The sequence below is a fragment of the Sceloporus undulatus genome, chromosome 5 (genome assembly GCF_019175285.1).
Source record: "Sceloporus undulatus isolate JIND9_A2432 ecotype Alabama chromosome 5, SceUnd_v1.1, whole genome shotgun sequence".
Lineage (NCBI taxonomy): Eukaryota > Metazoa > Chordata > Lepidosauria > Squamata > Phrynosomatidae > Sceloporus > Sceloporus undulatus.
In genome coordinates this window covers 72236453-72260244 of record NC_056526.1, presented here as the reverse complement: position 1 = coordinate 72260244, position 23792 = coordinate 72236453, and the positions used below count along the sequence as shown (strand labels likewise).

At 38.4% G+C, this 23792-nt stretch overlaps 1 protein-coding gene across 14 annotated transcripts in view; it reads left to right on the top strand.

The window, feature by feature from the left end:
- Positions 1-23792, top strand: part of CADPS2 (calcium dependent secretion activator 2) — a 372843-nt gene that overhangs the window by 325380 nt on the left and 23671 nt on the right. For 8 of the 14 annotated variants that reach the window (XM_042467898.1, XM_042467896.1, XM_042467897.1 and 5 more), the window contains one exon: positions 8956-9063. In XM_042467898.1, coding sequence (XP_042323832.1) covers positions 8956-9063 — 108 coding nt within the window. Of the gene's footprint in view, positions 1-8449; positions 8468-8955; positions 9064-10468; positions 10560-23792 lie in introns of those variants that run through there. The other 6 variants (XM_042467889.1, XM_042467888.1, XM_042467892.1 and 3 more) reach the window with 2 other exon arrangements.

Sequence of the window (23792 nt, the reverse complement as noted above, 5' to 3'; positions counted from 1 at the left end):
TGGTGCTGGAAAAGAGTTTTGTGGATACCATGGCCGGCCAAAAAGACAAATAGGTTGTAGAACAAATCAAGCTTGAACTTCCCCTGGACTCCAGAATGACTAGATTTGGGCTGTCACATTTGTACACATCATGAGAAGGCATGAGTTGCTAGAAAACACAGTAATGATAGGTAAGGTAGAATGCAGCAGGAAAAGAAGAAGACTATATTACAGGTGGATAGACACAATGAAGGAAGCCACCACTACGAGTCTGCAAGGGCTAAATAGAGCTATTAAATATAGGGTGTCTTGAAGATGTCTCCATAAGGGACATCTTGAAAGCAGTTAACACACAACATACATTTACTAATATAAATAATATGTTCATGAATAATAATGACAATAGCAATAGTATAAATGCCTTCATGGATATTTTCTGTGGACAAAGGTGGAAGGAGATTTTTAAGGCAAAGAAGGAAAAAATAACAAGAATTTTAAAATGTATTTTGCTCATAATAGATTTTAAGCCTGTGTTGTTGTTTTTTAAAAGTATACTATAAGTACACTGCATCCTGCCTTACAGAAGAGTAAGCATTGTCCCCAAATCCTTTAAATCTGTAACATTTTCCTTTTATTCACAGAAATGAAACATCAAGGGATGTGTATACATACATAATGAGATTTTTAGGAAGGTTGTGGCAAGTCACTAATTTTCAAAAACTGTATCTTAAATAATATAGTCAATCCAAAAGCAGGCAGGCTATATTGTTTTACATAGCAATTACACTATGGAGCTTATCACACGCGAGGGCTCCCGTCATGCTCCTGTCGCCCAAACATCACCAATCTGCGACGGGAGCCTCCTGGTGGGATCACACCTGGCGCTATTAAAGTGGAACGCTTCCATTTTCGTCATAGAAGCATTCTTGTAATTGTTAGGGAAAGGGCCCTTTTTCTAAAAATTACACTGATGCTTCCATGAATACGGAAGTGTAGCGCCGTAAGTGATCCCACCAGGAGGCTCCCATTGCAGTTTGATGACATTTGGGCAACAGGAGCATGACGGGAGCCCTCGCATCTGATAAACTCGTGTGTGTGTGCCTGTGTGTGTGTGTGTGACAGAATATATGGTTATTACACATGCAACATTCCCAGCACTTTCACTTGTGAATGCAATCTGCCTTAGATTTTTCCCCTTTGTTAGCTAGTAAAGCCTACTTTATTAATAGGATGTTTGATTTCCCAGGTTAACAAAGCATAAGGTATCACTAAAGATTTTCAATATAAGCTGTTGCTGGTGGTGATGGTGCTGCTGTTCTTATTTTAAAAAAATACATGGCAACACTATAGTTTCCCTCATGCTTTTGGGTATATTGTGAATGCTCAGCCAAAAGTTTCAGTGTGTTATTACATATCTAAAAGAGTTGCTGGAAGGGGTGGACCTATGGGGAATGCCACCTTCACCAGCAAATGGTAAAAGGTGACCCACACCTGCAGGATTAGGTGAAGCTGCAGGAAGTAGGAACACTGGCAGCAACATATCATTAACAAAGATTTTTCTGTCTCTCCTTTTGAATCATGTTCATCTTGCCAGGTTAACAACTGATTAACCTCACGAAAAGAATCTGCTGTGCTTGACTCCCTTGTTTCAAACTCTTTCACTTTCCCCCACTCTTGCTAGTGTATTTGGTTGCTTGTGTTACCAGTGACACAGTAACCCTATTACAATACTTCATTTCCTGGTATTCTGTTTAAATGTCTTCATGTTTCCAGTTTTCCCACTTAGCAGTGTGCATTTCTAATGTGTGTTTGTGTGACCAGGAGAGAGAGAGAGAGATAAAATCTCAGCTGCTCATCTAAACTGAAATTATAACACACACAGCCCTCCAAAAGAGAGGAGACCAGCATCCCTTTTCTTCCTTAAAATCAAACTGCTTATGTTATATTAGGGTTGTTGTTTTTTTTAAAAAAAATGATACAACAGGTATTTTCTAAGCCAAATTTACTTTTCTTTCTGTATATAACACTGTCATCTTATCTTTAAAAAGAAAACCTATAGCACATATACTGTCTGTATATGAAAAAATCGCATTGAGATTGCTTACAGTTCTGTGAGTTGGGCCCCATCCAGACAGGCTGAAATAAAGCTGCTTCGAATCACTTTGGGGGTATGTTGTTTCAATGATGCATGCGTCCTAAGAGTCTGGAAGCCGCGCCAAAGCCATGATCTAGTCCTAAGGACTGGAGCGCAAGTTTGGCATAGCTTCCGGACTCTTAGGACACATGCATCATTGAAAAAGCATACCTCCAATGTGACTTGAAGCAGCTTTATTTTGGCCTGTCTGTATGGGCCTTGGTTATCTATTATTACTTTGTGTCTTAATTTACTTTAGTTTTGATGTAGGTAGCTGGCTCTTGTAATTGCATGCCTTCAAATTGTTGGCTTATGGCAACCTTAAGATTAACCTATCATGGGGCTTTCCTGGCAGGATTTTTTGAAAGAGTTTGGCTTTGCCTTCCTTTGAGGCTGAGAGAGTATGATTTGCCCAAGGTCACCTGGTGGGGTCCCATGGCGAAGTGGAGATTTGAACCCTGGGCTTCAAAGTCCTAGTCCAACATTCAAACCACTACACCACACTGGCTCTTCCAGCTGGCTCTACTCTTAAGAATATAAGAAGAGCCTTACTAGATCATACAAAAGGTCCATCTAATCCATCATTCTGCTGACATTCTGGTCAACTGGGGGGGGGGAGGGAAGACAGAGGAGGGAATACACTAGCAGTTGGATTTAAGCTTGGGCCTCATTTATTAATATAAACTCCAATTTGTCAGAGGGTTTCAGTGCAGGTACCTTAACATACAAATCAGACAACTAGACTCTCATAATTAATGGGTAAATCAATCTTAATCCTGAGAGGGGGGTGGTTAAGTGATCACTCCTTCCCTGAACCCTATCAATTTAGCTGCAGGGAGATGTTCCTATATCACATTCTCCTAGAGCCTCAAACCTTTGACTGGGTGAGCAGAATTGGTTCCTAGGGGAGAATTGCTATCAAACCCATGTGTCCCAAATTCCTAAGTGGCAAGAACTAGTTTGTCAACCATACAGGGGCCTCAGAGTGGCCACTCAATCTGGGTGGTCCACCAATCTATGGGGAAGGCAAAATGAGAGTTTTACTTTCTAAGAAAGAATTTTCCTTCAATCCCCAAATGTCTAGCATTGGTATTGCTTATAACTTTTCTTGTGCATTTAGAAATATAGTTTAGACATCCAAGCAAAAAGGGCAGGCAAAGGTACCAAGGGATTGCAGACGTAACAAATATAAGTGAATGATTTTCAGTGTCTCTCTTGCTCTCTGTAATGCTACAAATCTGGAGGCTGAAGCAAAATTTCATTATGGGGCAGCAATTTTATCCCGAAGCAATGTCACTTTTGCCCTACCCCTCTACTACCAATCCTCTAACCCCCTAACTTACCTGCACACACCTGCCACTCAAATGCCCCAGTCCTGGGAAAAGAGCAGGATGGATATATATATATATATATATATATATATATATATATATATATAGTAAACAAACTAATCAGATATATTCAACCAAATTAACCTGTCCAGTATTCCTCAGCTCCCAATTGCACAAACTTCTGAGGAAGTAGACTGAAGTCTATGAAAGCTCATGCTGTCAACTTCTTTCTTTCAGTTAGTCTCAAAGGTGCTACAGGATCTCTCTATATTCAATACTTGCTAACTGGAAAAAAAACCTGACCAACTAATCTGATGCCTGGCCTGTTCAGCACTGAAGTTGTCCACAAAACCCATAATGATGGACAAGGAGAGGGAATAGGACAGGAAAAAGGGGGCATTTTTGGCCAGCACTCAGCAAAACGTGTGGCTTTAGATACATGCTAACACTGAGACGCCCAAACATCTCATCTCTTTCACTAACCCACTCCACAAGTTTGCACTTTCCCATGTCACAAAGCTGGCAAGGAACCATTCTTGTCTTTTGGAAGCCAACAAAGATAGAATGTTTCTGGTACTGGAAGAAGTATTTATTCATTATGGAAATCACTGCTCAAGACTCAAAAGTGGAACACAACATCTATGGTAGAACCAAGAAGAGTTTTAATATTATTATTATTATTATTATTATTATTATTATTATTATTACCACCAGGAAGGCTTTTATATAGGGTGCATGTAATTTTGTATTTTTTGTATTTAATAGTTTTTAATGAGATGATTTTAATAGTTTTTTTAAAAAAATTAGTGTTATGTTTTTAACCAGTTTTATTTGTGAGCCACCTTGAGTCCCTTTCTGGGAGAAACATGCATAAGAATAAATAAAATAAAATAAAATAATATACCTTAATCAGAAGTTATCATCACTGACCTATAATAAATAATAAATCTTACCAGACAGCATCAGCGCTGACCTATAGTTGATCTTTAAGCCACCTGTGACAATGGCACACCTTTTCATTGATGGGCAAAGCCTGTCAATAGCTGCCAATCTGTTGCATCAGCTTGCCTGTGTGATACCATAGATACTCGACTATAAGTCGAAAAATGTATGCCCCAAAATTGACCCTAAAATTCTAGGTCACATTATAATAATTATATACGGGTCAATACAGTACTACTGTTCAGAAAGGTCCTGAAAGAGGCTCTGCCCCGATGTCCCACTCTGCCTGCCTCTACAGTGATTTCTGATAGAGCAGTTGAGGCACAGTGTGTGTGTGAAATAGATGATTAATCTTTTCAATCTGATCCTCCTCTGGATCTCTTCTGTCCGCCAAACCCCATTTCCCTTCATTTCTCAATTCGATGTTAAAACCTACTCTCCCCATCCTCTACCTCCCTCTCTGACCACCAAACCCCACTTCCCTCCAGTTCCTTCTCTTTTCAATCCAATGTTAAAACCTTCTCCTCTAGCACCAGGGAAGTTGTGTTAGGTGCTCAGGAGAGGTCTAGAGAAAGAGCAGGGGAGGGAAGTGGCGTTTTCCCCTTTAGATCCTTTGTTACATGCTCCCTTAGTTTTACCCTCAACATATCCACGGTCCTATCAAAATCTATGATTTTAGCCCCAAAGCCTGCCCTTGTAAGCAAGTATATACGGTATATAGATTACCACACTACCTTTTTGTATCTTTTTGTGTAAAGTTTGTCAGTAAGTAATTTTCATTAAAAGAGAGATTTAATTATTCTTAATTAACTGATTAATCTAGAGTCGTTAGCACTGAAACAGAGAGCTTTGCCAATGTAAGTTCTTTAGAGGATCGGTCACATTTATCCAGGCATGTATATAGAGTAAGTGGAACTATTTAAAAGGAAAATTAGATTTTTCAGCAATTTATCAGAGATAATTACCCTGTGCACACTGGAGGGAAAAAAAGGATAAAGTGTTTTAAAGAACTGTAATTCTAATTGGTAAATGTCACCAGCTGTTGCAGTTACCTTACTTGTGTGTATTCCTCTAATGATTAGAGTCTCATGCCACAAGTTACATGAAAATATATTCACTAGGTGTGAAATTCCCATATGCCACAAATTAGGTAAACATCTCCAAGAAAAAGAGAGAAAAATTTGCTAATGGGGTTCCCCTCCCCCATTCATGGATTGGTGTGTGTGTGTGTGTGTGTGTGTGTAAAATCTAACTTAAACGCAAATTTACATGAAGATATAAAAAAAAAAAATAACTAGAAAGAGTACCCTCAACATGCTACTAATTCACAAATGCCTGTTTAGAATTTACAGGTTTGAGGCTTTCTAATTCTAATGCAACATCCCTAAAACACAGAGGTAACAGATGTAAGCCAGTGTGGTGTACTGTTAGACTACAACTCTGGGAGACCAAGGTTTGCATTCCCTCTTGGCCATGGAAACCTACTGGGCAAGTCACACTCTCTCAGCCTCAGAGGAAAGCAATGGCAATTTCCAAACAAATCTTGCCAAGAATATTATGTGATACAGTTGTCTTAGGGCTGCCTTGCTCAGAAGTGAGTTGAAGGAATATAACAGCAGCAGAAGATACAATGTTGGAATATTACTACATTTTGACTTTAAGCATAAGGTATTACGTGTGCTGTGTCCTGTACAGAGCACAAAAGCAGCATTGTCCTCACCCCAAAAGGATTATGACATAATGTAGATTTTTCTGGGGTAGAGAAACAGTACATCTATAAAGCCAGTGGACACATAATGCTCCTGATCACTTTAGTCATGGTTAAAGGAGTAGGCTAGAGTATCCTCTTCCCTCCCTTCTTCAGCTGCTGTTTACATCAGCATAAGCCAAACCTAAGCAGCAAAGAGTTATAGTGAGGATCATACATCTCAGTGTAGTTAAAATCAATTGGAGGGAGAATTAGTGGATGAGAAGAGACAAGGTAGAAGGAGTAAGTCTTCAGGACTATGGTTCAAGTGCAAGCTTTGAGCCACAATTAAGCGCTGAAATAACGTCTGTACAGATATCTGCATTTATATCCTACCAGTGAGAGCCAACCTGGATAGTGGTTTGGGTGTTTAATTTATGACCTCAGGAAACTAGTGTTTAAATCTCTGTTTGTCCATGGGAAACTATTAGGTGACTTTAGGCAAGCCATACTCTTTCAGCATCAGAGAAATGCAGTGGAAAAAACCCTTTGAACAAATTTGCCAAGAAAATTTCATAATAGGGGCACTTTAGGATTAGAAATGACTTGAAGGCACACAGCAGCAACAATTGTAGCAGCACCTTTTTAGCAAGTTACCCCCTAAATCATCATGATAAATTTTGCCTGATAAATGTCAGCTCCAAAGATAACAACATCTGTACACATTAGAAATCACAATACAAAATCCTTCTTTAAATATTAAATATCTGTGGCAGCTAGGGACTTCCATTTCAGCGGAGCAGTGAATCCACTACAGTTTAATCAGAATTTTAAAAGGATCTTAAAATATCTGGAGTGGCTTTACCACCTCTTGACATGGAAACCACCAGCTGTTACAGTTGAAGATACTGGGTAACTGTTTTGGTTGAAATTAACCAACTATTGAAGCTGGCAAAGGAATATTCCTATCCAAAAAGGATTACAGTTAAGTGTGATAGTTTGTCTTTGAGTGAGTCCATTAATGTGAACTTGCTAAAAACAAAAGGGAGGCCGAAGGTTCTTTCTTTGAAATCATATGCAGAATCAATTAACAAAACATGATTGATAACAAATGGGTAGAAAATCATGTTCCAGTACTGTTTGACTTCACACCTCAGTTCCCTTAAATGACACCAAATTGCCATTTGTTAGTGTGAGCTGTATAATGAACCACTGCGTCCAGGTTCTTGAGAGAAATATTGGAAGTCAGATATGGTAATATTATGGTTTAAAATAAGAATGACTTTATTTATTTATTATTTACTTACTAGGTTTATATCCCAAGTTCCTTCCAAAATAGGGTTCAAGACTACTATGGTATTCAAGGCAGCCAAGTGTAACCTTCACTTTATACCTCTGTTAGTTCCTCCTGCTGTACACAATAAAAAATCATACAGTAGCTTTTCTTGGTTACCAATTGAGGCCCTGCAAATCTCCAACCCACCAAAATGGTTTTCCTCCATTGGTTTCCTAGTCCCCTCATCCTTGACTTGCTTCTTTTTTAGGAGACCTAATGTTATACTGTTATATTGTTATACTGGGTCAAAAAGCTGGGTGCTTCTCTAGATAGATAGAGTTAGTTCTGGTGTGTCTCACAATCCCTGGCTTAGAGACATAATTTAGATGCCCCTAACAACACCAGGCTTAGATGCACAACAACAGATTGAACTTCTGCATCATACTATCATTCCAGACTGTTCAGTTCAAATTTTTGAGGTACTTATTAGCTTTGAATTGTTGGAATGTCAGCCACACGTTTTCCTTATTCTTCCTTTGGAGCTTCAAGCTTAGAGTTTTTCAGATCTCTTCCAAAATAAGTTTGTACATCCAGTTGTGAAAAAAATCACTCATGCCTTTCATAGGTATTTCTTTTCCCTGAGAATATTATTCTGCCTGCATTTAGGAGATTTCTCAACTGGAGCACTGAAGTAATAAATAATGAGTGTATCCATACTACAGAATTATAGCAGTTAGACAACACTTTAACTGCCATGATGCTATCTTACAGAATCCTGGGATTTGTAGTTTGGTTAGGCACCTGAGCTTTCTGACAGAGCAGGCTGAATACCTCACCCAACTACAAATCCCAGGGTAGAGCCGTGACATTAAAGTGGTATCAAACTGCTATACATTTGCAGTGTGGCTATCATTAGAGTGTAAAGCACGCCCTCCAAACAGTATCATGAATTAATCAAATGTATATTAAGATGGGTTCCAGGACTGACATGAGACGGGGCAGGGAAGGAGGGAGAGCATTCAAAAATACTGTGTGTTTTCTTGACTTGTAATGTATCCATCTTTTGTTTTCATATCCATGCTATGCTACTATACATCCAGACTGCAGACCACAACTGTGTATGTATGGATGAGTAAATATAATGAATTTTAATATTATTTTTCATACTATTGCGCATGTAACTTCTCATGCTGTTTATACAAGCCTATCCATTCATAATCAATATAGCCTTTTTTTCTACCACTATTGTGTACTGGTATTTTTACCTGTATTGCCTATTGTTTGTCAGCAACTGCACAATAGACATCTGGAAAGAAAATATAAGTGATGCTTGAAACATACATTATTGTATATATTGACAAATACTCTTAAAATAGGCCAGAGTCAGCTTCTGTTACAAGAACTAGACTCCACATTCATCCAGTTTGATCTTTAGATCTGCTCTGAATTGCTATCAAATCTGACATGAATTTTGGATGAGGCCAATAATGTGAATATGTGTGCATGTTCTTTTTTTTAAATAGATTGATTGTCTGTTAAAAATAAGACTTAACATTGCACGTTACACTTCTGTGTTCTGTTCCCCTCTCCCCCCTCTCTCTCACAGAAACCAGGAATGGATCTAGCAGACACTTATATTATGTTTGTTCGTCAGAATCAAGATATACTTCGAGATAAGGTCAATGAAGAAATGTACATTGAAAAATTGTTTGATGTAAGTAGCTGCCTCTCTGGCAAATGCTAGGTGATATGTCTCAATTTTATGAGCTGTTGTGCTGCTTTTGCATCTGTTTCTGTTGGTTGTTTTTAAGGGATAGATAAAACTTCCTTTAAAAACCAACCTCAGTTATCAGTATCCTGTAGCCAAGAAAGATATTTTTTGAGAAATTAATTAATCAAATAGCAATAGCAAGTACATTTCTATACCACTTATTTATGCACTTAAGCACTCCCTAAGCAGTTTACAGTGTGTAAGCCAATTGCCCCCAACAAGCTGGGTACTCATTTTAGGGACCTTGGAAGGATGCAAGGCTGAGTTAACCCTGAGTCTCAGCCTGGTATTGTCAGTGGCTGCAGTAAAGGCATTTAACCACTGTGCCACCAGGGCTCAAAAGATGCTAGGATTGTAATTGTAATATCACATTACTTTTTAAAAAAAGATGCTACAAAGTCTGTGGTGTGAAGGAATCTTGGAAACTCTGAAATGGTGATTTTTCACTCTGATTTTAAAAAAGGTTGCCTTGCCAATTCCTCCTTATACTCTGATCTTAAATAGATTAAATTGAAATAATTCTTCATGGCAAAAATCACAGCTGTATCGGCAAGTCCATACTGCTTTGTTGTCTGTCAGCAGTAGATCCATTCTAGCAGAAGGAAAACAGGTATCAATAAGATATGTAGGACTTCACTTGTACAGATCACTCAGCATACTGAAATATCCCTTCTGTTGAATGGGTGACTTTGGTCATCTGTTTGCTCCTGCTGCACTCTGGTCTCTATACATTTCTGTCCTTTATACAACACCATCACACTGCCTCTGACACTATAGGATAGGAAGCAAGGATGACATCCTCTTGCATCTGAAAGGGATTCCCTTTTTACCCATTTTATGACCTACAGGATGATAAATTTAATTCAATTGGTACCAGGCTTGTAGCCACAGACAGCCTGTGTAGATCTGGCCATCTCTGTTCTTTACTAGAGTATGCACAGTGACCTTATTGAGTTATTTGTTCTGCCACTGGTGGAGGACATGGAACCTGAACATAATATATACGACTATCATGCTTTACCCACATTTTATCTAACACATTTGGCCAACTTCAGGCTGACGCACTTCAGCCTCATTTCTATCCCTATGTTGGCATACAGCCTTTACTGAGTCCTAAATCAAACTCTTATTTTTTTCCTGGCAGGCTAAACTGACAGATAACAAGTACTACTTTTTGTTCTGATTTTTTCACTGTGACACAATTTGGAGGGAGGGGGTTGTTTCATCCTATTTACATATTTTTGGTTTATTCTTAGCTAAACCAGGGACTGGGTGTGGAGCATATTGGTGTTTGTTGTGTGTTTTTTTTAAAGGAGCTGCCAGGGTTGCTTCTTTTTTTCCCTGACAGATCAGAAGAACACACATATCCATACCATAGAACAAGCCTCAGCCTAGGGACAGGGAGGTGCATGTTCCCCAGCAAGGACAAATGGGGGCAAGTATAAAAGTGATGCTGCATTGGGGTAATCCAAGGGCCTAGGGCAGGTTTGTGGTAAATATTTGCTGCTGTTGCTCTTGTTTCCAGCATGTTAGACTAAGTTTTCCACTGCAATATTTTGTAGGGATCCAGATTTATTTGCTGCAGCCATTTCCCACATCCAGTGTTTGAAGAGTGAGGATTCTAAGTAGGTTCACTCACACCGTTCAAGTGCTAGAAGAAAATTGACACACCTCTTTCCTTCCCAAAGTGAAAGGAGGGCTGGAGAGAGATCCTTTTCCTAGGAGTGAGTCCCACTAAGGTCAATGGGGCTTACTTCCAGGTAAAACACATACAGCATTATACTGGGTAAAGTAGAGATAACACAGGGGCAGAGATAAGGCAGTGTTTGAAATACAAATAAACACATTATAAATAAACAATTTGACATTATACTTGAATCTATATCTATGTGGACATAGAAGTCTGTGTGTGTGTGTGTGTGTGTGTGTGTGTGTGTGTGTGTGTGCATATACACACCCTGGAAAAGCACACACCAGGGAGTTTTCTTTTTGTTTTGTTTTTTTAATCCTGGGAGCTGCAGCTCATCCTGATCCATGTAGCCAAGACAATACTTGATTTCATGGTAATGAGAGACTCACCTGCACACTGTTGGCATAATCCCTTACTCTGATTTTATACTTGTGTGTGGTTCACAAGACCAGTTTGGGCTCTGGCTAAGTATATTAAGGTGGCCCGCCAGGGGCTGACCTGGATCAAAAATAATCTGAAGCAGATTCAAAAGAGGCTCAGAACATACTATTTTGTAGATTCTAACCTCATTATGCACAGGCCACTCCATCTCAAAAATTTCTTGCAAAAGGCCTGAAAAGGCTTTTTGAAACCAAGTCAGAGTTTGTCTCATGAATCATTACCAAAACATTAGTTAAATCTTCAGAAATATTATGTACTGAATTGTCCTTTGAGCCAGTGCTCTTGACATAATTTGCCACTTCTCCACTTCACATAACATTATAAGCAGATATGTTCATAAGTGAGCAAGACCCAGGTGGAGGGGAAGCCATACTCTTCCTCTACCAGATCTGCTTTGTGTTTACAGAGACAGGTCTCCCATCCTGATGTTATAAGTGTTTATGGAGAAACATATGAATCAGGCTATAGTTTCCCTTTCTCCAGTGCATTCACCATCCCTGATTTTGGGATTATCTGCTCTGACAAACAGTGGCCAAAGTCACTTTAAACTTTTCCATATTATCCGGTTGCCATCATTAAAGGATCAAAACAAGCTTCATTTAATTTCTGGGTGTAGTTTTTCTGTCTGATCTGTTCTTTTCAGTGTTGCAAACTTCAGCCCCATGCAAACTTCTAATCCACATGAGAAGAACTATAATCCTATTTTATATATATTTAATGCTCCAGGACCATCCAGACAATGATCAAGCCCAAATTCCTTTTGCAGCCTCTTTGAGAGATGTAATTTTTCCCCTTTCTGCTGTCTACCACAGCCCATTCTCATACCAGATCTGAATATCCTCACTATTTGCCATGAAGTGTATTTATTTACATTCAGTCTCTACAGCATTTTAGAAAGCTTTTCTGGCAGTTTCATTTAATTATGCAAGTTTCTGCAAATGTTTTCATAACAGTAATTCACAGCCTTTGCTGTGACACTTCACTCATGGTTGTCGCAGAAGGTCTGGCTGTGCCAAGACTCTCTGCCATAGATATGTCATGTAAGATGTTTGTTGTTTGTTATCTTGGCTGCTTGGGAAAAGTCTCATCGCTCATTCTTCCTCCTGACAGACACTTGCAGGGAGTGTTGTTGGTTTTTTTTTTAAAAAAAAAGTATCTGTTTTAATAAGTCAAGTGTTACTATGTGTGAAAAGAATTATTCTCTCTCTCTCTCTCTCTCTCTCTCTCTCTCTCTCTCTTTTCTTGGCAAAAGGAGTAGGAGTAGAAACCCCATCCATCCAGCTGGCATTTTTATGAATTATCAGTGCCATATTAGCAGCTTTGCATCAGTTTGGTTTTGCAACTGGATCTGCAAGCATATGCTTCTTTTCCCAAGGTGTCTCCATCCCACATTGCATTGTAGTTTTTCAAATATTTAAAACACTAGTATATGAATTCCACATTCAGTAGATTGGTTGTGGTGGAAATCTTGTTGGAGAGATTTTAATGATCATGTGGCCAGAACCATAGAGCTTTCTCCAATGGGTTCTTGTGAGGTCTTTAGTGATAAAGCATGAGAAGAACCTTGTCTTGCTATTTAGAAGCTGGAAAGATTAGGATGCTATTATTTGTATGTGTCCATGGCCTCAAGCAGACGGCCCAAAAAACCACAACAGGGCCATATTTGGGAGGGGGGGTTGACTCCAATTTTTTCCGAGACATATAATCTGTTTCTGTCAAATTTCAAGGCCATACACAGTCCTCTATATGGAGTAGGCAGGAAGCTGTGAGATGAGACGGGAGTCATAAAAAGGAAAGGAAAAGGAGGAAATGATAGACCAACCTATATACTTAGACGTAGCATCTTTTGTTTGTTTGAAACACACAAGGCAGTGGCATCTGAAACATGAAGGGCTCCAAATGTGGGGTTTTTGAATGTGTGAGCAGGTGGAGAACACCTCTATTACCTACCCTGGTTGAGTACTGAAATTTGACACATAAACATTTGTTTTAACTTCAATTTTTGCTGAAAGGTGCATGCTGGCCGCTATTCTCCTTCTTTTTCCCCTTGCATCTCCCTCATTCACCACTTTCCTGTCTTCTACACAGAGAGGGTATGGATTGTAGCCAAAAAGTTCAAAGTGATGAGCCCATGATGATGAAATCGATTTTAGACTTTTCACCATTGGGACAAGTCACTGAAAGGCAGTTCAGCTTAAACAATGAATGCAGGTGAAAAACAATATTCACATAAGATTAAAATAAAGCTAGAAGAAACTTGGTGGGAGTTTTAAAAATAACGCCTTTGGCTTTGATTGCATGAAAACAAATTGGCTTTAAATGGTTTGTCATACTATTTCAGAATCCAAACACACCTCAGATTTTTAAATCCTTTGAGCCATTGTCCTTCTTCTGAGGAAAAATTTCTGAAGGCAGTTTTCAGCATTTCAAAGAAAAGACAATGAAACTTTTGTACAAGTCACTCCTATCTTTTGAAATACCTTGTTGAGAGAAATCAATACATGTAACTAGCTCCCAGGCAACAATGAACTAACTTTTGGGATACTTCAGTTCTCATTTCTGTCTTTGTGATACCAGTGTTCATTGCCCATGCCATTAAACCTTTTTTTTTTCATATTTAGAGAAGATGATTCCTTGCTCGTTTGTAATATGCAATGAATATAATGTGCAGGAGGCTTAAGGATAGTTTTTGAGGACTAAACTAGGTAGTACACAACCTCTTCTGTAAGCGCATACACATGCATGAATGCTCCTTTCACATAAAAGCATGACACCATAAATGTATACATACATTTAATGTATTGTCTAATTTGGCCCTGAGTCACAAATATTACCTGGGAAACGTGTGTGAGAAAGAAAGAGACACAGTGGCAGAGAGTGAAATGGAAGCAATTGCATACCATACCATATTGTATGACTGAATATTTTGGAATCACTAGAGTCACTTTATGGCTGGAAACTCTAATGTTCAAATTGCCCTAAAGCCTGCTTCCAAAAGCAAGATTTCTATGTTCCATTTAGTTGAACCGAAATGTCTTTGCTGTTGAGGGCATTTATATACTATTATTATTGTTGTTGTTGTTGTTGTTGTTGTTGTTATTGTGTAATAATATTTATATAGTGCTGTAGATTTGCATAGCGCTGTACATACAATCAGTAAAATAGATAAAAAATAAACCTGCCCATGGCGTCCATTCTAAATAATAGCATAATTATGTATAAAATAATACATAATAATACAGGGAAGGGTTCACTGAAATAAGGCAGGGAACAAATTAAAAACATCAAATAACAATCACACAATGTCTGGGAACGCTTACCTGAACAGGATGGTCTTAGCCTTGTAGTTGCTACATTTGATAATCCTGATAAGGAATCTGTACTTAGAACAAGATGCTACTGTTAGAACAGAATATGATGAAATTGGCAAAGGGGTAAAGATAAGGCTGCATGCTATCATCCTTTTTGTTCAACATGTATGCAGAAAATATCAAAGAGCAGGTTTAGACTAAGAAGAAGGAGAATTGAAGGTGAAGATAGGAGGAAGGAAAACCGACAACACACGGCAGCATAATACTAGTGGAAAATATCATAAATTTGGTATGATTACTAAGGAAAATTAAAGAAAATGCAAAGGCAGGCTTACTGCTGAACATAAAGGAAACAAAGTAAATGTACAATAAATGTGTACTGGTCATGTTTGAGAGTGTGAAGATGCTGAACTGATAGCTAAATCCCCAAAAGATGGAGGCCCTCTAAATCAGTAGTTGTCATGTCTGGAAAATGGTGGGCCACTCTAGTCTAGATAGGGTTATTATACTCATCCTGAAAGAGCAAGTCCAGCATTGTCATTTGAGGCTCAGGAGCTGTTGAGGCGTAGAGGCTGTTACCAGCTTTTGCCAGCTACTGTCATTCCAGGAAAGGCATAATCTAGTACAGGGCTCCCCCGGGTTACGAAAATAATTTGTTCCGCCGCCGCTTTCGTAACCCGAAAGGCTTCGTAAGCCAAAAAACCCATAGGCGCTAATGGGGAAATGCCGCGATTTGGTGTGAAATAGCGCCGAAAAGCACCAAATTTTTTTTCGTAACCCAAAAAAACATTCGTAACCCGGAACAGTTTTTTTAAATACATTTTTTTCGTAACCCGGAAATTTCGTAACGCGGCGCATTCTTATCCCGGGGTACCAGTGTACAGTATTTCAGGCTGTGGTAATCTTTTGATTTGCTTGTGATAATACATTAGACAGATGAAGAGGATGATGCTCAGCTTCAGTGAGTACAGAATGTGGCAACAGTATGGCCAGGCAAAATCATATTACACAGACTGTGAAGAAATTTCCCTATCAAATTAACTTTAAATTAAATTAAAAGTGGTTAACTTTTAAAGTCCAAAATGGTTTGGGACCACTTTCATCTATACTTGCCTAACTGTAACTTTAGATTGGCAGGGAAAGGTGTTCTCCAAGTACCCATGGATATGCTATATATAAATAAAGTAGAGAGATTGCTTGGTGATGACACCCTCACTCTGGACCTATGAAGGTTTGGTACCAACAAAGCAGTTTCACTGCCAGTTCAAAAGCCATTTTTAACAAACCAATGCATTTTAATCAGAGTACTTTTTGGGTTTTTTGTGGGTATTTCGGGCTATGTGGCCATGTTTCTTCCTGACGTTTCGCCAGCATCTGTGGCTGGTGTCTTCAGATGGGTGTCTGTTCTATTCTGTTTGTGGCCTTTTTTTTCTTTTTGTCTTTGGCATTAACTTGTGTTTTTATTTTTCTTGTGTTACATTAAGTTTTAAGAGTACTTGTACTTTACCCTGATAGCCACAAGATTCAAAATATAGTAGTAGTAGTAGTAGTAGTAGTAGTAGTAAAAGAAGAAAGAGAAAACAAATAGGTGTTTATTGAAGTATTTGGACTCCAGACACATCTGACTATAAAACTATACATATATGATTCAGCCATCTCTAAAAACATATTTTTAGATATAGCATTCTGTCTTCTATAGAAATGTTGCTCTCTCACACACATTGGTTAAACATAGCTTCACATTCTTATATGAAATACTAATAATGCATTAAGTTCTACCTGTTCTGATAGAGTTTTAATTAGCTTTAAGCTTATTAAAAGAGATGCAAAAGTATCTGACTTATAAAAAAATTAGCTGGTGTTAACCTGGTCATATGGGAAAGGTAAATGTTGCTCATTAAAAATGTTATTCCTATGGAAAACATGTTTCTGATCCAAATACATTTTTTTCTGAAGCATTTCTTTGGGTTATATATAAATTTGACATATTGTCATTTGCACAATAAATAGAAAAATAATATCTCTGTTTGAATGTCTAACACTACGGTTTGGAATACTTAAGCTATAATTAATTGATGTTATTGTGAATATACACTGTTGCTTTTGAATGATAATTTCTATCCTGAATTAAAATTAGTTACAGTTAGCCCATCTGAAGCCATTTATTGGTCTCCCAGAAATGGACCACCACTGGTCTGTGATCTGTCTTTTGATCAATTTTGATTTATTGATCAAAACAAATATTGTGTAAGATTATACATGGTTTGAAACATTGCAGAGCCTTCAACACTGCCTTACTCAAGAAGAGAACAATTTGCTAATTGCTGAGAATCTACTCAGAATACAAAAAATGGTGAGCCAATCTAAAGTGTATGATACAAGTATTGTATAATTGATCGATCTAATGGGTAATACAGGTATAATTGTCCACCCTAAGGAGAGAAAACATGAGACTACATCCAATGTTACTCCTAATATAGCTTATTGGTCAAAACTAAGTTAAGTCATTTTCATTTCACTGGGTCTTCTCTAACTCAAGCTACTATTGGATTTTGCCCATGGATTCAAGGATCCCCAAAAGTCAGAAAATGGATATAGAATGAATGGATTAATACATTTTTAAAACCTCTATTCTTTTTTGTTAAAATCTCTGTATGATAATGAAGCCATGCTTCCTCACAAATATGGAGTTCATGATTCCAAGCTGAACATGATCACTATATATTAGTCCACAGATGTGGTTCTCTTGTCGACCATTGTTTTCTACTGCATATGTGCACATGCAGTACTCACATTATCAGACACCTACAGATCTGAAAATTATCATCATGTATTCATCCCACAGTAGGGTGTACTAGAAAATTACATAATTGATCAGCCTTGACCCTGTACTAAATCACCTTCATAGCTGTTGAACTTCAGGTCTTAAAAATTCAATTCAAACCCAAAATGAATTTGTTAAACTGTGATTTTGAAGAGCTTCCACAAAAAAAAAGGAGTTCCACAGTAAAGGAACAGTCACCAAAATCTGTACTTCTGTGCCCTCAATACATATAGCATATGAATAGTCAAGTCAGCAGGGTGTGTTCTCTGTTGACAGCAGATTGTGATGGAAGAAAGGGAAGAAACCCTCTAATTCAGTCCAAACTGTTAAAAATCTTCTAGATCCCACCCAGACCATGCTGGTTAAATATCCAACACTATTTCATACTGAGCCATGCTATTGTTAACCTGTCCTCTTTTCTAGATCAATTCTTGACCAAATGTGTTATTTATTTTATTGATATGCCACCTTTCTCCTTGTACAGTATCCAGTGCACCTCTGTCAACAGAAGTATAGTGTCTAGATTAAGGGAAGTTATAGTAGCAATTTAATCTGCTTTGGTCAGGGATCACCCAAAATATTGTGTCCAGTTCTGGGCACCTAAGTTCAAGAAGGATATTATCAAGCTGGAATGTGTCCAGAGGAGGGTGACCAAAATGGTGAAAAGTCTGGAAGTCATGCCCTATGAAGAGTGGTTTAGGGATCTGGGATTGTTTAGGATATGATAAAAAAAAAAAAAGGTTAAGAAGGGATATGCTGCCTCAGATTGTGATGGAGTCTCCTTCACTGGAGGTTTTTAAACAGAGGCCAGATGGCCATCTGAAGGGGTGCCATCAAGTCAGATTTGATTTAAGTGACACAGTGAATGAGAGACCTCCAAGATCCTCAGTCATCAACTACTCTTCTCAGGTCTTCCAAACTCAGGATGGTGGCTTCCTTGATTGAATCAATCCACCTGTAGTGTAGTCTTACTCATTTCCTACTGCCTTTCCCTTTAGCAAGCATTATCATCTTTTCCAAAGAATCACATTGCCTCATGATATGTTCAGAGTATGACAGCTTTAGTTTAGTCATCTTCACTTCTAATGAGAATCCAGGCTTGATTTGTTCTAACATCCATTTGTCTTTTTAGCAGTCTGTGGTATCCGTAGAACTCTTCTCCAGCAGCACATTTCAAATGAGTTAATTTCCTTCCTGTCAGCTTTCACTGTCCAGTTTTTACAACCATATCAAAAAAACAGAAATGCTGTTCTATGGCCTGGATGAATCTTACTTTGGTATTTATTGATATGCCTTTATACTTAAGTATTTTATATAGTTCTTTCATGATTACCTTTCTGATGCCTTGACTATAGTCTCCATTTTTGTTAATGCCTAAGACAAGGTATAGGGGATCTTTAATGATATCAGTCTCTTCATTGATCTTTTAACAGAAAAAGCAGCCCCAGAAAACGTCTTCTTCTCTCACATCATATGTAGGTGAAGTCACTCACCTGACACCAAAAAGAAAAAGAAAACAGGGTACACATGTGTATGTTATTGAATATGTAAAGGTGCAAATGTGAAGGTGATTGTGATAATACAATAGAAACAGCACATCTCATCTTGGTAGAACCGGTGAGTTTCATACCTGCTCAGTCTGCTGTGCAGGTGCTATTGCTGAGCAGTTTCAAGTCTCCTACTCTCCCTTTTTGGGGTTCTTTATCTTTAAACCACAGCTGGACTGGACAGCCTTTTACACAGAGGTTGCCTTCAAACAGACGAGTGTCCTCAATAAAGTAATCACACTTTTTTTAAAAAAAAATCAGTTTTTGTCAGTTTATATACCCCACACACATACATGCACACCCATCCACCAAGGCTGTGCTTGGCAAAAATGAGAGGTGACTTGGGTGTTAACAACATACAATTAACATTGAATTCTAAATCTCTCCTCAAACATATCTAGCAGCCTTAGCCAATATAAAACCCTGTGTGCGACCTAGAAATTAAGCTTGCAGAATACATTGACTCCTAAAGATGGGGACAACTAATGCATGAAATGTACTTGTTCTCATTTCAACCTTTTGTGACCTTTGTTTTGTACTCCCAGCAATTCTTTCACGTTAAAGACACTTGTATATTAACAGCCTCTTGACATGGTCATAGCTAGTCTTGATGTGCATTTAAATGTTTATTTTTTTGCATCCAAAGAAACAGATGGCTTCATGATTTGGTGACATAACAGCAATTTGAATTAAATGCTAATATATTTAACACACAGCAGCTTTTCAGATCATAGAAAAGGCTTGAATAATGTAGATTAACTGATACACATGAAACAGCTTGGTAGAAATAAATTTTATTTTATTCAAGTTTCTTGTAACATGACAAAGACCTGTAAACACCCATTCTCAGTTAAAAAGAATTATTTCATACATCACTATCATATTCTGCCCCTCCTTCAAGAAGCTCACTGAGTAAACTCATGGTACCCTGGGAAATATTTTAATCTTTGACCTCTTCAAAGGTTGTCCAGTCAGTTTGGGTGCTATGGAGATTTGAACCCAAGTTTTCTAAACTCACTACCAGCTTCAACCATGACTCATATTAGAATGTAACATTTGAGTTTTATGTTTCCAGTGATATTTTTGAGAACAGGCCTGCAACTTCAGGATTGTTTCTCCATCCTACAAAATAGTTGTGCTTCACATTTGGACTGGCTTGGGTGGCTGTTCTCTCCCCCCCCCCCCCCCAATCTCTTCTTTTCAAGATATAAACAGCATTCTCAAAGCAACTCATTCTCCGATTACAGTCTGTCAAGTTAGTTTCAGTCCCTCATCTTCATTTTCTACGTTAAATTATTAGTAGTTGGTTTGGGCTTTCACAAACGATTCTCCTTTTGATCTCAATTATACACCAGAGCAGCTCCTGCAAGTTGAAACTGGGTGGAGGGCTCTTAAAAGTCTTCTTCTTGAATCTCAAACCTGCATAAGAATGAAGGTCTGGGAAATTTGAGAGAAGCATACCTAATTCCCAAGAGACGCTCCACAAGACAATGCATTGTAACGTGTTGAGCAGCTTATTTCTTGGATAAGTCAAAATAATCTTTCAGAAATATGTGGACCTTTCCTATCGGGTTTCACGACACTGAGTAAGAACATAACTGTCACTTGGCGCAAACCCAGAAATAGACACTTATTTTATTTTATTTTTGCTTGATGCACCTGGACATATGTGGCAGGCCTGGTAGAATCAGCTAATTAACAACACCGGCTTAAACAGGCACCTCATCTGGCAATGTAGTTAGTTGCCTGATGGTGCTCAGCAGGACTTGGTAGTGCTTTTTATTTTTCTGTCCTAATGGTCTGCTGCCCACCTAATTTTGCCTTATTGTCAACCACTACTTACCGCAGCTTGAAGCCCTCCCAGGAGGCTAAATTATTATCAAAGGATTAGGGAGATGTAGCTTTGCAGCTCTGACATTTCTGATTACTTGTCTATGCCAGAACACTAATTAGCTGTGACTAATTAAGAAAAATGTCCCTGCCATAGAAAGCCATTTAAAAGAACTGAGGAGGAAAAACAATTCAAAAGCTGAGCGGTACTCAGATTTGTGGATACTCTACGTTTCGACTAAGTTTTAACTCACCTTTAATTATGCCTAATTTTTTTTTTATTTCTTTCATCTTCCATGGGCAAGAATAAAGGCCCATAATATAAGAATCGGTTAGAGATATATTTTCTCTCCTTCATTGAGGGGGGGAAAATAATTGCCTCCTTTTAACACTCTGTAGCATCAGGTTTCCCCCATAGAGCATGAAAGAGCAAATCTTGTACATTTTCAAACATGTTAACAGGCTGTTGTGCGAGAAGGCACCTCGCACACTTGTGTACACGTGCACAGACACAAAGCACAATCCAGCAAGCACTGCTGGGAGCAACCACCTTTTATCTGGGTGAGGTTTGGGTTAATTTCTTAGAAGCCTTATTAAAAGAAGAGAAGTAGCTCAGTGTTGCCAGATTTTCCAAATAAGGAACAATTGACATTTTTAACTTGCAGGGTTGACAGGAAATAGCTATTAACAAGTTTGTGTCCTGCCTAAATACCACATGAAAATATTGATTTCAGTTAACCATATATTTCTCTGAAAAAAATTAACATATTGTCCACATTGATAAATTATATGGTGTAAATATTTCTGCTTTTATGAAGGGACCTTACTCAAAATAAATTATTTGTTTGGGAATCTCATTCAGTCTGTATAAAAGGGAAAGCTTCCCAGCTTTGAAATAGAAGACATTTTTTATACTAAGAGACATCTGCTAGTCTTAAATGGGGCATGTTTCCTGGCCTTTAAATGAGGGACATCCCTTATGATAAGGGGCACCTAGCAACTTTCAACAGAACTTGATAGATCTGTTCTTTTTATCAATTGTCTTCAAAATATGACCTTTACAATCCATATAGTATCCCATCCCTTTTCTTCTAATAACTCCCATTTGAAATTAATTTTGTTATTTTTGCTACACACTGGCACAGAATTTTGCCATACTGTATTCAGTTGTGTGTACTTCAGCATCAGCAGAAATATATCTTTCTGATTTGTTTGTTTAAAGGTTTCTTGTTGTTTTGTGCCTTCATTTCTGAGCCCAATGGCAGCCTGTCAAAGAGTTTAGTTGGCCAGATTTGTTCAGAAAGTGTTTGCCTTGCCTTCCTCTGAGGCTGAGAGAATGTGACTTGCCCAAGGTCCTCCAGAATGTTTCCATAGCTGAGCAGGGATTTGAACCCCAGTCATCAGAGTTGTAGTCTATTGTTCAAACCACTATACCACACTGGCTTACAAAGTAAAGTCAGTGCTAAAATCATCATGAAATTTCCATCACAATGCATATCCAGCAAAGATTTCTTCCCCCCCCCCCCCCGGGCCAGGAATTTATTTGCTGCCTCACTTCAGTTGTTCTCAGTGAGGGAAGCTCTTTGGACAAACTCTCAGAGGTTGTTTCATCTTCATTGTTTTATACTGGAGTGTGTCCAGAGGTGGGCAACCAAAATGGTGACTGGTCAGGAAACCATGTCCTACGAGGAGCTGCTTAAGGAGCTGGATATGTTTGGTCTGGGGAAGAGAAGTTTAAGAGGTGATATGATCCCCCTGTTTAAATATTTGAAGGGATGCTATACTGATGATGAAGCAAGCTTGTTTTCTGCTGCTCCAGAGACTAGGACAGAGACCAGTGGATTCAAACTATAGGGAACGAGATTCCACCTCAACATTAGGAAGACCTTCCCAACAGTAAGAGCTGTTTAATAGTGGAACATGCTGCATCAGAGAGTGGTGGAGTCTCCTTCATTGGAGATTTTTAAACATAGGCTGGATAGACATCTGTTGGGAATGATTTGATTCTGTATTCCTGGATGGCCCTTATGATCTCCTCCAATTCTATGATTCCATGATTCAGATCCAATAAACACCATTACGCTGAACTAGAAGAATTTTTGTTGTTTTATTTAAAGGTATATTTTTTTAACCTGCTCTTTCTTGATAGTCTCCCATCCAGGCACTAACCAGAGCTAATCTTGCATCTAAGATAAAACAGGATCTGGTGTCTTCAGGGTATTACATAGCCTAAATAGCACTATCCATACACAAGGTGGAGGTAGCATCAACCTTGAAGAAACTGAAAGGAAAACTCTGAAGGAGGATGGTCACTGAGTATAGAATATTGACTGGCTGATGAGGAAGAATGGTGGAATGGTGACAGAGTACACTGCAAGAGGGCATCACTGGCTGCCTTGGGTACTTGAAGTCCTGAAGGGGAACCTTCTATGCTGCAACATTTTGTTGCACATCCCAGTTGCTTTATTAGGCATTGAATTACCTCTGTCAGTCTAGCAAATATTGTTCTTAAGTCTCTTCATCCTGCTTAAAGTTCACTTTTGCTTGTTTAGTAGATTACATCGGTAAGACTATTCCCCAACTGTGTTCAGTACTGAGCCGTAAATAGGTGTCTTTTAAGAGATCACCCTTATATCTCCAGTGACCCCAAGATACTTTTATTTCAGCAATTTTTGGAAGGGATTGGTGCATGAGCAGTAGCATAAGCATTTAACATGTCAATTTCCTATTGGTTGGAGTTAATAGGTTTATGTGTTTTGTTTGTTTGTTATTGGAGGGGTGCAATAGTATATTCTGTTATCCTAGCCAAACTAGGTTATAAACAAGTAATGTTTGGTTCCAGCTGCCAGTTAGCTAGATCAGAAGTGGTCCCTAGGTTTTTCTCCATTTCTTGGCACTCCTTGAACTACTGCAATGACCCAGCTGTCAGGCTGAGAACACAAGAGAATAATTTTCTCTAAGAAAGCATCCATCCCACATGAATCATAATTCGATCAGCAGGTTGCACCTTTAAATGAATAACACTACTT